The 14,002-nt window shown below is 42.9% G+C and overlaps 1 protein-coding gene across 4 annotated transcripts in view; it reads right to left on the bottom strand.

The window, feature by feature from the left end:
- LOC142203620 (E1A-binding protein p400-like) overlaps positions 1 to 11,937 on the bottom strand; it is a 61,105-nt gene extending 49,168 nt beyond the window's left edge. For all 4 annotated transcript variants that reach the window (XM_075274516.1, XM_075274533.1, XM_075274541.1 and 1 more), the window contains exons 1-6: positions 11,908 to 11,937; positions 8,806 to 8,858; positions 4,482 to 5,841; positions 3,652 to 3,739; positions 1,826 to 1,936; positions 800 to 1,107 (exon numbers count right to left, since the gene is read on the bottom strand). In XM_075274516.1, coding sequence (XP_075130617.1) covers positions 800 to 1,107; positions 1,826 to 1,936; positions 3,652 to 3,739; positions 4,482 to 5,801 — 1,827 coding nt within the window. In that variant the 5' untranslated portion in view covers positions 5,802 to 5,841; positions 8,806 to 8,858; positions 11,908 to 11,937. The remainder of the gene's footprint in view (positions 1 to 799; positions 1,108 to 1,825; positions 1,937 to 3,651; positions 3,740 to 4,481; positions 5,842 to 8,805; positions 8,859 to 11,907) is intronic.
- Between the last annotated feature and the right edge of the window lie 2,065 nt (positions 11,938 to 14,002).

The raw sequence follows: 14,002 nt of genomic DNA, 5'->3' as shown, positions 1-14,002 counted from the left end.
CTCACGCCATACCTTTGTCTCCAGCTACTAGAGGTGATAGGAAGAATAGTCAAAGATTGAAGCCTTGTTTGCATATGTAATTTGTCAACAAATAGGGTTTCAGTTTCATTAGTCTACTGCCATTCCTCCAACTAATAAAGGAAACAAGAAGAATAGTCACTACTATAAACATCTAACAACTATGTTTATATAGTATAATGTAGCCTGTGTTTGATTCTTAGGCATTCAGGATTAAAAATTTGCCTTCTTTGCCTAGTTATCACATTAAGCCTTAGTGTGGTAACTCCCTGGGGCAATCAATTGATGATATACAACATTTACAATATGTGTGGCTAGAGCTAATATTACTAGCTATATCTCCCATACTTTATGTATTCACCAGTATGGTATCAGGTTAGCTATAATTAACATAGATGGTGCAGAGGTCAATATATCTAGCACCCGTTTTATGAACATATTGAACTAGCTGTGTATATTCAGTATTATATCTGAAAAGAGTGCAGTCTGTGGTACGTACCTAGATATTATTCACTCGTGGCATTTCTTCTCTAACAATAGAATCCAGAGAGATCTTTCTTTATCTAGCCTCATTAACCACTAGTGCAGTCCTAGTCGGTTGGCTAGGATCATATGTTTTTTATATTATAATATAGTTTTTTTTCAGGCAAACCTTACATTATTATTGTAGGACACAAGCTTTTCTTCACTACTTGTTTGTAGTTATATCATTGAAGACAATTGGCATCAATTCATAGTAAATGTAGGTTCGAAGATTTCAGAATACTAGAGTTTTACATACCAAGTGGGAGGGAGTTTTCAGGGAAGATGACTGACCCAGTTGCTGAGAATTTTGGCTTTGAGAAGATTGCAGGCTAGGAGTGCCAAGAGCCAGAGGCTTCGCTTTCACAGAATCTGAGTGTGGCTGCTGAGTTTGCTGAAGTGTGCTGGGGGTCGTAGACACAGGCATTCTAGGAGCTGTAGTTCTGCTCGGCGACTGCAAGCTGGCAGTGTTTGGCACCATAGAAGCTTTTGTTGGCTGATTTTGTCTGTTACCTAGTGAAGCAGACTGGTGCGAGGAAGGCATTCCAAATGTAGAACTGAAGGAACCTATGTAAGGGGTGAGGACACATACATGAATATGAGCTGCTCTGAAAGTTGTTTTACTTCACAGTTTAGGATAAAATGTGCAACACAGAGACATGCTAACACCACAGAGCAAAAACTAAAAATATTTACTTGTGTATAAATTTAATCTTCAGGTTTTCACTAATTTGAAATCTGGACAATGAGAATCTGCATGCATATGTACGCCTGCATAACTAGATTGATCAGTTTTATATATATTTATATATTATAGGACATGTTATACACTTAATAAAAATACTCTTATTTTCAAATAAAACCGCTAGGGATAATATGTAGTGGTCATGCCACATTCTTGCAGTTCTTCTCCCATTCACCTAAATAGGAGCAGAGTCACAATACCAAAATAAAATCCCCATCTGTGGCCCATCCGTGTGTTATGAACTAAAAATCTATGCCAGCTAGGGGCTAAAGCAAAAAATGGCAGACTTTACCTGACGCGAACTGGACTCCACTTACGTGGAGTAAAAAGGAGGGTTGGAATCATAATTTTGCCACAAAAGGGTGTGCAACAAAACTGCCATTTTTTTACACCACAAAATTGACATAAAAAAATTTGAGTCCCGACCCCCCCCCCAATGTTCACAGTATATGGAAAATAAAAACTGAATTAATTGGCCAAATGAGTCAAAAAGCCACATTTTCCTTTGAGATAAGGCCAATGTGTATTGGAATACATTACCTATTTTCCCAGGAGTTGGCTGATGCTGCTGAGCTACCACATGGGTTACATTTGGTGACTGGGATCCAGACTCAGAATGGAGAGAATCAAGACGACGGGCTGGTGAGGAGTCTGGAATTATACATGTTAACATGCATCATGGAGTAAGAAGGATGCTCTGGTTTTATACAAATATTGCTTATTAATGACAATTTATAATGTCCTTCACATAAAATGTATGATTTTTTTCCTGGATTGTAAAAGATGCCATGAATTTCATGATTTCTATAGACTTTTCTGGGGTATCTTTCTACTCCATTTAGACATTTTGTGCAGCAAAAAGCAGTGTTTTTAAGAAAAAAAAAAAGTGCATGAAACCATTCTAAAACACTTCGATATCTGAAACATAAATAAAATGATGCACGGTCCTTAAATGGAAATGTTCTACATAGCAAGCTAAAAAGCTCTCATGAACATTTCATCTGACCAAAGACAAAATACTTGTTCTCAGTTCTCTAAAGAATCAGCACTATAGTTATCAACAGTTGTCAATGGTCTGAGTATACAAACTGGCCATATACGTTAAAGGCGCTCTATCAGTAAAATTATGCTGATAGAGCCCCACATATGCATGAATAGCCATTCAGGCATTGCTAATGTTATATTAAAATAAAACCCGGAAAAAAGAATATGTTAATATTATCTATCGTGCATGGTGGGTGGGCATTCAGGGTCCGATGTCATCTTCAGCCACGCCTCCTCTTCCAGCAAGGTCTTCGGGTCCCATCTTCCTCCGGCGCTTGCGAACGGCCATTGATAAAGTTTAACATATTCTTTTTTAGGGTTTTACTTCAAAATTAGTTTAATATAAAATATAGTTTAATACCGTGTTTCCCCGAAAGTAAGACAGTGTCTTACATTCTTTTTACCCCCAAAAGTCCCACTATGTCTTACTTTCGGCACAGTTGGCTCTAACAGGCTCTCGCAGCCAGAGCCGACTGCGCATGCGTCATCCATGAGGCCCAAAGAAGAGACAGACGGGGCAGACGCAGCTGAGGAAGAAGGCGGCGCTGGCTATGGCAACAGGTAGGAGACAAATAGCCTTTTTTAAGGCTATTCCGACGTAGTCAGAGGAAAGCGCTTCCATTCATTTCAATGGAAGCGTGCCATTGAAATTAATAGAAGCTGGCACGCGGGGGGTTAAGCGGCCGCCGGCAAAGTCCTTCTTCACAGCGCTGTGCTGTGAGAGCCGCCCCACATGAAAGTCTCATTGTAAGAAGGTGGAGTGTCCCATTGAAAAGAAATATTCATCACAGTAAGCGCCACAGTTTCAGCGCTGAAACCACAGTGGGCGACCATACACAATTTATAATGTAAAAGTATTAGAACAAACTCTTTATTGCAAAACTGTTAGCTTAAATGTATAAGAAAATAACTACAATACTCAACCAAAAAAAAAACGATTGAGGTTTGTGATCTACCACTTAGGCTACCAATTTCAATTTTTTCCAAAATGCAGCATGCTCTATTTATAAGATATTAAAAAGTTTAAAATATATATCAAAGCCGATTGAAACTAATGCTTGAAATGTGTAGTGTTTTACATACTGAAACTATGTGAAAGCCATAAATATGTCACTTTTTGTCTTAAAGAGGTTATCCAGGATTAGGAAAAACGCAGCTGCTTTCATCCATAATGTGTGTGATATCTGAGTTTAACTTCATTCACTTAAATGAAGATGAGCTGTAATACCAGATACAACCTATGGACAGGTGTGGTGTTGTTTCTAGAAGGAAGCAACCCTTTTGGAAAACCAGATAAACATTACACAAAGCTGACATATTACCTGTTGAATTCTCTTTTTGAACATAGGAAGCTTGGATGTCCATAGCACTTGGGATTTCTGACATGGGGCTTGTAGGAGAGTCTAAAGACTAAAATAAAAACGAAAATTAGACACTTCTTCAAGACACAAATTCATATAAGCAATATTAACAACCAAAAGAAAGATTGAATGAAGTGGTGTGAAATCATGACGACTCCTTTGTTAAGGCCTTTTCTGATTCTATACAATGGTAAAAGATTGTATTTTCTGGCAGTAAACATATGTGAACACAACAACTTAGAGAGGGTTCACGCTACCATTATTACCATTATTCAATATTGCTCTCATCCTGTAACAGACATTAAAAGACAGATACAGACAGAGCACTCTCCATTAGTTGTTTCAACTGCATTGACCTCTGTGTAAAAACATGATGGAAGTAGTCACAACAAGTGACAACAATTCAACAGATGACTCCACAATAATGGTCTGTAATGAGAAAACCCCTTCAATTAATCTGCAGGGAACAATACCCCTCCCCCAGGTCCAGTAGGAAATAATACAGCTGGATAGTATGAGCTCAGTAGCTGTTCCATCTGCAATAGATGCCAGCTGCATCCACCTCATGGCACTTTAACTTTATGTACCCAAAAAACACTAAAAAAAAAAAAAAAAAAAAAAATCAAAAGTAAAAACAATATGCTGCCTTAGAAATGCACACTGATGCAAGAAGTAACACCGCCACTGGACTCCTTAGGCTATACTGCTCTAGAACATGACACAGGCTGCCTTTACATGAATGAACTACTGATATATAGATATACAATATGTATAAAGATAACTGGACATACCTGCATAGTGATAACTACAGGACTCTTCTCCACCTCCTCCTCGTCCACTTCTAGATCTAAATCACTCTGTCTTAAAAAAGTTTGTAACAAAATTGTAGGTTTCTTCTTGAAGGCCAAAAAATCCATCATGTTCCCTTGACAGTGTTGTAAAAAGAACAACTCGGTCAGATATTCCCTGAAGTTTTCCTTCAGCATTTTCATAGCTCTGTAATGGTGCTCCAAGCACTGTTTCCTCTGTCGGGCATCTTCAGCAGTTGCTGGTGGGATCTCCTCAAGCTTCTTAGCTTGCTTTTTGACAGTACTGCTCATGGATGGAGTATGAGGAAGACTAGATAGTCCCTGAGGGGCAGCAGTTCGGGATGGACTTGTTGGTGTTTGTTGAGTTTTCCCAAAAGCTGATGTCCCAGCAACACCGGCTATCATTCCTCCAGATGTTCGGTCAAAGGTGATGGTCTTTCCCAGTTGCTGGCCATGGAGTACCTGCTGTTGCTGAATAAACTGTCCTTGAATAATACTGCTTAGCTGAGTTGGTATATTAGTGGTAGTTATGTGGCCGGTGGTAGCCAATGTCTGCATACCAGTACCAGCAGCGACGGTGTTCTGTGATCCAAACTGATGCACAGAACCAACAGTCTGTGAATTGGAGTGCAACAGAGTATGTGTCTGGACTGGTGTGGAAGTTCCTGATGGAAGATGCACTTGCGTGCCAGGTGCTATCTGTGTAATTCCAGATCCCTCTTGAAATACAAAGTGTCCAGTACTTGCTGGGCCAAGGCTTAATTGTCTCACCAACAAACCTGCATCAACAAACCCAGGTGTGGTAGCCTGGTTACACATCCCCAGGCTTGTTCCAGCAGTGGTGGCTCTTACACCTTGTAATGTTTGGATTGGTACAGCACTGGGCTGTGTAGGACTTTGGGTCTGGACCTGCTGAGATATTGGGGATGTAACCTGAATATAAGAGGGAGACCCATGCTCAAAGCGGCGAGGTTGGGAACTGAATTGGAACCCAGGAGAGGCAGGGTTGGTTATTGGCAGTGAGGTGAGCGTTATCTGCTGGTTTCCCGCTACCACTTGACCTACATTCTGTAGAGTAATGTTCACATTCTGACCAGCAACTGGATTGCGGCTCATTATAAGTTGCTGGATTTGGTAACTGGGTGACTGAGGTCCAGGAGAATTGATTGCTTGTGCAAATGATGATGCAGGTGACTGAGGTGTAGCTTTCTGAGTCCTTTGCTGGTCGCCATCATTCCCTGAGCTGCTCTTCGGTAGCTGAGATTGATTCTGGGTATCTTGGGGACTGTTACCATGGGGCATTATAACCCCAACCCCCAAGCCAGTTTCTCACAATCTAATACTGAAAAATACACAAAAACAAATTACAATAATGCTACTGAATAAGTCTTTATATCAGGAAGAAAATTAACCAGAAAAAAATGTAAAATAATACTTCCACTTTACACCTGAATGCTTTTGCACTGCTCCAGTATTGCTGATCTATTCACTCCCTATCATTCTCTGTAGATTATGACTTAGTGTCCAGTAACTGCTAGGGTGAGCAGACCAGCCATGTGGAGATGGTGCAGAAATGGAATAAATCATGAAATTATCTACTTATCATTTTAGCCTTCCTTAAATCACCTTTTTATGTGAATTTTGAGGCCCTGGGAGAGATTTATCAAGAAAAACGGTCCCGTATTGTGGTGCAATTTGTGTCAAAACAAATAAATAACATCCTAAGCACTTTGATTTATCAAATGTTTTAGACACTTTAACCATTTCAGTACCGGCCAATTTGTGCTCCAGGATCAGACACATTTTCAGGTTGGAAATTGTGTCTTTTTTCACACTATTTTTTTAATAGCACAAAGTGCTACTAAAAAAATTTTCCTCTCCGTTACAGTCATTTTTTGCTTTGCATGGTTTCGTTGGGGGTGGGGCTAGAACCTGTATTAAGGACATGTTATTGATTTTTTTTTTTTTTTTTTTAAAGAGGACCTTTCACCTCCTGGGGCACATGCGGTTTTATGAACTGCTAGAAAGCCGAAAGTGCACAGAATTCAGCACACTATCGGCTTTCACGTTCTGTGCCCCCGGTGAAGAGCTATCGGTGTTGGTACCATCGCTCTTCAGTCTCAGAAGAGTGTTTCTGACAGTCAGTCAGGAACGTCCTTCCCCACAGCAAGGGGGAAGAGGGGTGAGAGGGGTGTTGCTTATCGCCCAGCTGTGAGGAACACCCCCTCCCCTCAGTACCTCAACGCTCTCACAGTACAGCACTATAGACATTACTGTGAGGAAGGGCGTTCCTGACTGACTGTCAGAAACACCCTTCTGACAGTGAAGAGCTACAGTACCGGCACCGACAGCTCTTCACCGGGGGCACAGAACGTGGAAGCCGATAGTGTGCTGAATAAAGCACACTGTTGGCTTTCTAGCAGTGTATTACACCGGATGTGCCCCAGGAGGTGAAAGGTCCTCTTTAATTATTGATTTTTTTTTATTTTTTTTTTACATTGTGTCCCCATAAGGTCATAATAGGTCTTTGGTGACACCTGATCACTTTTTTTTTTATGTGGGGGAAGCTGATTTATAGCTTGGACTGGTACATTTACAGCTGCAGGAGGAATAAAGCCTCCTGCCCAAGTTTGTGCAGCTGCAAGACAACCACTTTCGGACGTACCGTATTTTTCGGACTATAAGACGCACTTTTTTTCCTCCCAATATGGGAGGAAAATGTGTGTGCGTCTTATAGTCCGAATGCAGAGTGCGCAGCGTCTGTGTCCCGTCTGTGCGAATGAAAAGAAGAGCAGCACGGTGCCTGCCTGCTCTGCCCCTCCTTCCCTGTCTGTGTCGCATGTTTGCAGGAGCGAGATCTGAGAGGCAGGGAAGTAGGGGCGAGCCAGACAGGTGAAGGAAGCGTGGTTTCAAGCTTGCAGAAAAAACCACGCCTCTTTCACCCGTCTGGCTCGTCCCTCCTTCACTGCCTCTCAGATCTGGCTCCTGCAATAATGCCACACAGACAGGGAAGGAGGGGTGAGCCAAAAGGGAGGAGGAGGCGTGGTTTTCTCGGCAAGCTTGAAACCACGCCTCCTTCACCCGTCTGGCCCGCCCCTACTTCCCTGCCTGTGTGGCTTCATTGCCGGAGCAAGATCTGAGAGGCAGTGAAGGAGGGACGAGCCAGACAGGTGAAAGAGGTGTGTTTTCAAGTTTGCTTAGAAAACCACACCTCCTTCACCAGTCTGGCCCGCCCCTTTTTCTCTTCTTACATAGCTTCACTGCAGGGTGTCTCTTTCCATCCATGGATGAGATTAGATAGAATAGATAGATAGATAGACAGATAGATAGACAGACAGACAGACAGACAGACAGACAGACAGACAGACAGACAGACAGATAGATAGATAGATAGATAGGATAGATTAGATAGATATGTTCAAATCACCCCCATAGCCCTACAATACATATAAAACAAAAACATTACTGTGAAACACATACACATTTGGTATCCCTGTGTCCGAAAGCCCCCGGTTCTATTTACATTGGTGAAATATTATATTATTAGGTTATTAAATATTTCACCAATTTTTTTTCCTTAAAATTTTTTTTTCCCCTATTTTCCTCCTCTAAAACCTTAGTGCGTCTTATGGTCCGGTGCGTCTTATAGTCCGAAAAATACGGTATATACTCTATGGGCAGTCCGGAAGTGGTTAATGACTTGTGTAACAAGAGGTGTGGCCTCATGGGAAAAGGCGTGACATATTGTGACACCATGCGCCAAAAACTGTTTAAGCTAACTAATAAGTAGTTTAACTTTTTAGACTAGCATATGACAATGTAGGACTGTCTAGCCTAACTTTGCATGGTCTAAAACGGAGACACTATTAGTAAATCTGCCCCACTGTGTTTACTTGCCTTCCACCTATCACATTATTGATACTACCTTGTCTGTTATCATATGCACATAAATTGTCCCCTATTGACCAAACAAAAGGAGGGAGATGAGATGGGCCCTCGTGTACATAGCTAACATGTTTGGTGCTTTTGCTATTCGCGTGATCATACATCATATACAACCGTGTCATCATGTCGTTTTTTTGCGCATTTTTTTCAAGCGATCATGTTTCTTTGGTGTGACATATTATAACAGTCACATTATCATATAAAGGATTTTTTTTTTTAATCAAATTAAATCTGCAGTATGTCTGTGTACTGTCTCTCTTTTAGATTATGTAGGTAAGTACAGCAGTTTGCCTATGTCAGTGAGATTCATTTCTGACAAGAAAAAAAAAAAAAAAAAACTATTAAAAAAAATCCCTATTACCCTTTAGGAGTTCAATCCTGAATGGAGATCCGCATCCTTCTCCAACCTTAGTTCTGAAAAACAGACAAAAATATAAAAAAAATAAAAATCACTTGAATTACACAACAGTCATAGGGCAGTAGACTAAAGGCAAGATAAAAACACGGGAATTTAACATTTTACTTCAATTTCTTGCCTACTTTGGCACACAGACAATTCTGAAGTAAAATTTGCAACGTGTAATGCATCTGAGCCCTGCATACCACTTTTCCAACATAGGGGCGTTATGAGTAGCGAGTTCTGTGAGAGGGGAATGGCCTCCCGCTGCCAGACAGACCTATTATAATTTACTCTGGAAATGCTTATGTGGTATAGGAAGGTGGCAGAAGGAAACCAGCAATGGATCTTGAATTGTGCTGTGCAATATCAAAGAGTCCCTGCCCCAGCCCAATCTGCCCACATTCGCACAGTCGCGAGTGAATCTCAGAACGGCAGTTGTGGAGAACATTTCTGGGCCTGGTACTAAAAGTGCGCCACAATATCATCCCCCTATGCCAGAAAACAGGCGTAGAGGGATTGAGAAATCTGGCCTTAAGTTTTTGTTGCAGATTTGAGTCAAAGTCAGGAGTAGGTTTGGGGAGAAGTATGAGTGCATCTCTTATACCTCCCATTCCTTTTAAATCCCTCCCTGGCTTTGGCTAAAAAAAAAACGTATCAAAAAGTATATATATAAAAAAAAGCAGCAAAACGTCTTTCCTATATACCAGGAAACTGGCGTAGATAGGAATAATTTTGATACATCTTTGCTTCACAGACCTTTTTTTTTTTTTTTTTTTTTTTTGTATCAAAGAGGAGCCATTTTCCGCCTTCTATGCCCCACCTGCAGCTTTTTACGAAAGCTGGCAGAGTGGGGTGGGGAGACGTCAGCCCACATGCTAGAAATCCAGCGATGGCAGAAGCTATATACGAAATCTATGCCAGAACCGGACTGGCATACTCTTCCATTGTAGCACACAGGACTGTGTCTGAATTATTATCGTGTTTCTCCGAAAATAAAACAGGATCTTATTTTTTTTTTCCCAAAAATAGAGCAAGGGCTTATTTTCGTGGTAGATCTTTGACCTCTTTTTATTTCAATTTTATCAGTGGTGAAACAGCGAAAAAACGGCAGCTCCGCACTATTGGTTTTATTTTTCTCCCCACTATAGTACTCACCGGAGAGGTGGACATCATCACAGATCTCCATAGATTTAACATTACCTATATTTTGATGTTTTACTTTTATACTAGCTCTCCATGAAGTTTCATTCTAAGCTGCACATTAGCTGCCATGCTATTGGTTATTAAATGCTGATATATTATGTACATTCAGCAGTTTAGAGGTATTGTGTCAAACTCTGAGGAACCTACAGCAAACATGAGTGGAATAAAAGCATAAGGCCCTGCTATATGGATCTGTTCTGTGTTAAAAACCCAATGATTTACTAACATTGTCTAATATTCACGCAGCACACCCTTAACTTAGAGGGATCCTATCATTCAGACGACATTTTTTTTTCTAAGTACCACATCGGAATAGCCTCAAGAAAGGCTATTCTCCGCACCGCTGTTCACCTACAATCCTGGTTCTTGTCGGTATGTAAATGAGCTCTCTCGCAGCACTGGGGGCATCCCCAATGCTGCAAGAGAACTCTCTCAAGAGCCGCCTCCTCTTCTTCAGCAGCGTCATCTTCAGCCTCTTCTTCCGGCAGTGGCTTGTAACTTCTAAGGCCTCCGGCTTTGGGCAGAGCAGACTGCGCATGCCCATAGGCCACAAGAAAATGGCCGCTTGCATAGTATTGAAAGCGGCCATTTTCTCGGGGCCTGTAGGCATGCGCAGTCTGCTCTGCCCGAGGCCTAGAAGTAAGAAGACACCGCCGGAAGAAGAGAATGAAGAGGCCGTTCCTGACGAAGATGGAGGCAGCGCTGGAGAGAGTTCTTTCGCAGCATTGAGGCCACCCCCGGTGCTGTCTGAGCATTGGGGCCCGCCCCCAGTGCTGCGAGAGCTAATTTGCATACCAACAAGAACCAGGATTGTAGGCGAACAACGAAAGGTAGGAGACGAATAGCCAACCTCTTTAAAGGAAGTCAGAAGATGCAACAATTATTATAGTCTCACTCGCCATGACAGATTTGTGGCATCTTAAAGTTAATTGCTTTTCCTTATACCAGGTTGTCTTATTTTACACCAAAAAGCTCAAACTATTTTTTTGACCAGCAAACAACATCCCTTTGTAGGCACCAGTGAAAAGTATCTCACAGGATGGAAAAACTGAAAATAGGCGATATGCTGCACACAACATGGGAGTTTTCTAGAACCTGAATTTTGGTGCAATGGGAACAGTAAACCTGCTGCAGTGTCTGAATTGTGTCAGATGTTGACAGATCCAAGTAGTAAGAAAAGTCATGTCTGTCAACTTAAGAAATAAGGCTGAGCTTAGCCACACAAACAGAAGCTGAATCCTATCTGATTAAAAGATGATTTTCTCTGCTGTTCTTCAGAAGGTGAGAATCCTGCAGTATGTGAACAGGGTCCTGTCTCTTCTGTGATGAAGCAGTACTCGCCCCCCCTCCCTGCCAGGGCCGGATACATATTATTATACAGCAGCTCCCATAAACATGTAACATAAAAGTAACTTCATGCAGGAAATAGTAACCTGCACATGTAAACAAACGGCAAGTACCAGGAGGCTACACCGCGCACCTCCCTAGATCACACAGGGCTGCAGACACTGGCCGGGGCTACCACCCCACAACAGCAGCTCGCCCCTTAACCTCTGCGCTGCCACTAGGGCCCGAGTAGGCCTTGTAGGTGCGGGGCCCTGCACTGCAGCCCCTGCGATCTGGCCTGGGTCCTCCCCGGACCTCCAGAGTACAACATGCATGCCTGCATACCGAGCCGTGTGACCCAGGCCGCACTCTGGGTGTGAGCGGACACATTGAGGAAGCGCCTCACACACGTTGTTAGTTTCTCTGGGAAGTTCCACCCCGCCCCGTCACCCGGGCCTCGAATCTCCTTCGAAACCACAGACGCTTCACGGCCCACCAAACTGCACTGAACGCCATCACCCCCAGCACACTTACCCCTCAGCTCGCTCCGGCGGCGATCCCCCCCACCCGCAATACTCACAAAAGGCAGTCAGCGGCTGGAGAGAATCCCCCGCTCACGGTGGCCGAGAGAGTACAGTTCAAGACAATGAGTTCTTCGCTCAGCCGCTAGGGGCCGCGGTGTAGTGGATGTTTCCTGTTGTCTTGGCGATGGAAAAAGCCTACAGCTTCCCCTGAGAATACTCCTATTTGCTGCCGAAATGAGGAGAAGCTTCTGTTCTGTGGCTCTTCCAGTTTTTCTGGCAATGTTTCATATTTTAAGGAGCTCTATCATTACATTTTAGTGTTTTGAGATAAAGATATGCCTGAATAACCTGTAAAGGGGCTCTATCAGCAAAATTATGCTATATGAGCCCCACATATGCGTGAATAGCCTTTAAAAAGGCTATTCAGGCACCGCTAAAGTTATTATAAACTAACCCCCCCCCCCCTTCCATTTTAAAATCAAACCCTACAGAACATGTTCAATTAACCGAACATGCACTGGGGCGGGTATTCAAGGTCTGACGTCATCTTCAGTCACGCCTCTTCTTCCAGCGATGTCCTCGGGTCCCGTCTAACTAATGAACTGCCGTTGATAAAAAATGGCGCAGGCGCATGCCCGAGTTAGACGGGACCTGAGGACATCACTGGAAGAAGAGGCATGGCTGAAGATGATGTCGGACCTGGAATGTCTGCCCACCGTTCACGTTCGGTAAGTTGAACATATTCTGTTTTAGGGTTTTATTTTAAAACGGGGAGGGGGGGGGTAATATAACTTTACCGGTGCCTGAATAGCCTTTTTAAAGGCTATTCACACATATGTGGGGCTCTATCACCATAATTTTGCTGATAGAGCCCCTTTAAAGGCTATTCAGGCATATCCTTATCTCAAAACACTAAAATGTAATGATAGAGCTCCTTTTAGGTCTCAGGACAATGCTTTATACCTACTTTCTCGGCCCCCACACAATATAACACCCCATTTAGACACACACTATAATAGCCCAAAATAGCCTCCAGATAGTATAATGTCCCATAGCGGCCATTCTGCACAGTATAATGTTTCAAAACAGCCCCTCCACACAGTGGTATGTTCAACAGTGGCCCCTGCACACACTATTATGCCCTACAGTGGCCCCTCCACACAGTATTATGCCCCACAGTGGCCCCTCCGCAAGGTGTTATGTCCCACAGTGGCCCCTGCACACAGTATTATATCCCACAGCGGCCCATACACATAATATTATGTTCCACAGTGGCCCTTCCATACGGTATTATCTCTCACAGTGGCCCCTGCACACTGTATTATGTCCCACACTGGCCTCTCCCTATAGAATTTCTATTAATAACATCTAAACAAATAGCAGTTCTTGGGGTGCACACTTATATCATATCTGTCTGTATTCTGTGTCATCCATCCAGAAAGATCTACACTAGATATGAAAAAAACATTATAAACAACTTATATCCAGTGATCCCTATACAATTTCCATTTATAACACCCAAATAATAGAGATGAGCGAGTGGTATTCAATCGAATACCTCCCTTTGCATAGGAAGAATATGCAAATCTGTCTCCCAAGATGTAAACAGGGAGACAGTGCCTCTGTTATGCTGCCCTCTATAGCAAGCACCCTGAACACCATGCCCGACTTCCCAGAAGCCTTTGCTGCATGATGCAAGGTTATAACCAAATCAATTTCTCAGCTACGGACGGCACCGTTTCTGTCTCTTTGGACTTCATCAGCGCAGCATAGATTGTGGGGATAACGTCTTTCCTTAGAGAGAGACCACCTTCTCAGGTGTGTGGAGACTTATACAGTCATAGTTGCTCCACTGCAAAGGAACATGGGAAGAATATGCAAATCTGTCTCCCAAGATGTAAACAGGCAGACAGTGTGTCTCAGTGTGACACACTGTGCTTACTCATGCCACACTTCCCCCTCCTTCCCAAACTGACCTGCTGTGCGCACCCCCATCCCAAGGGCCTCTGTCAACGACCTCCCTCCCCCCTGCCGCAGCATAGGTAGCAGAGCTGGAACACCTGGCGCACGCACAACATGTTTGGCAGGCGAGAGTACGTGCAACC

This window comes from Leptodactylus fuscus, chromosome 1, assembly GCF_031893055.1.
Source record: "Leptodactylus fuscus isolate aLepFus1 chromosome 1, aLepFus1.hap2, whole genome shotgun sequence".
Taxonomy (NCBI): Eukaryota; Metazoa; Chordata; class Amphibia; order Anura; family Leptodactylidae; genus Leptodactylus; species Leptodactylus fuscus.
This window is presented reverse-complemented; position numbering and strand designations above follow the sequence as displayed.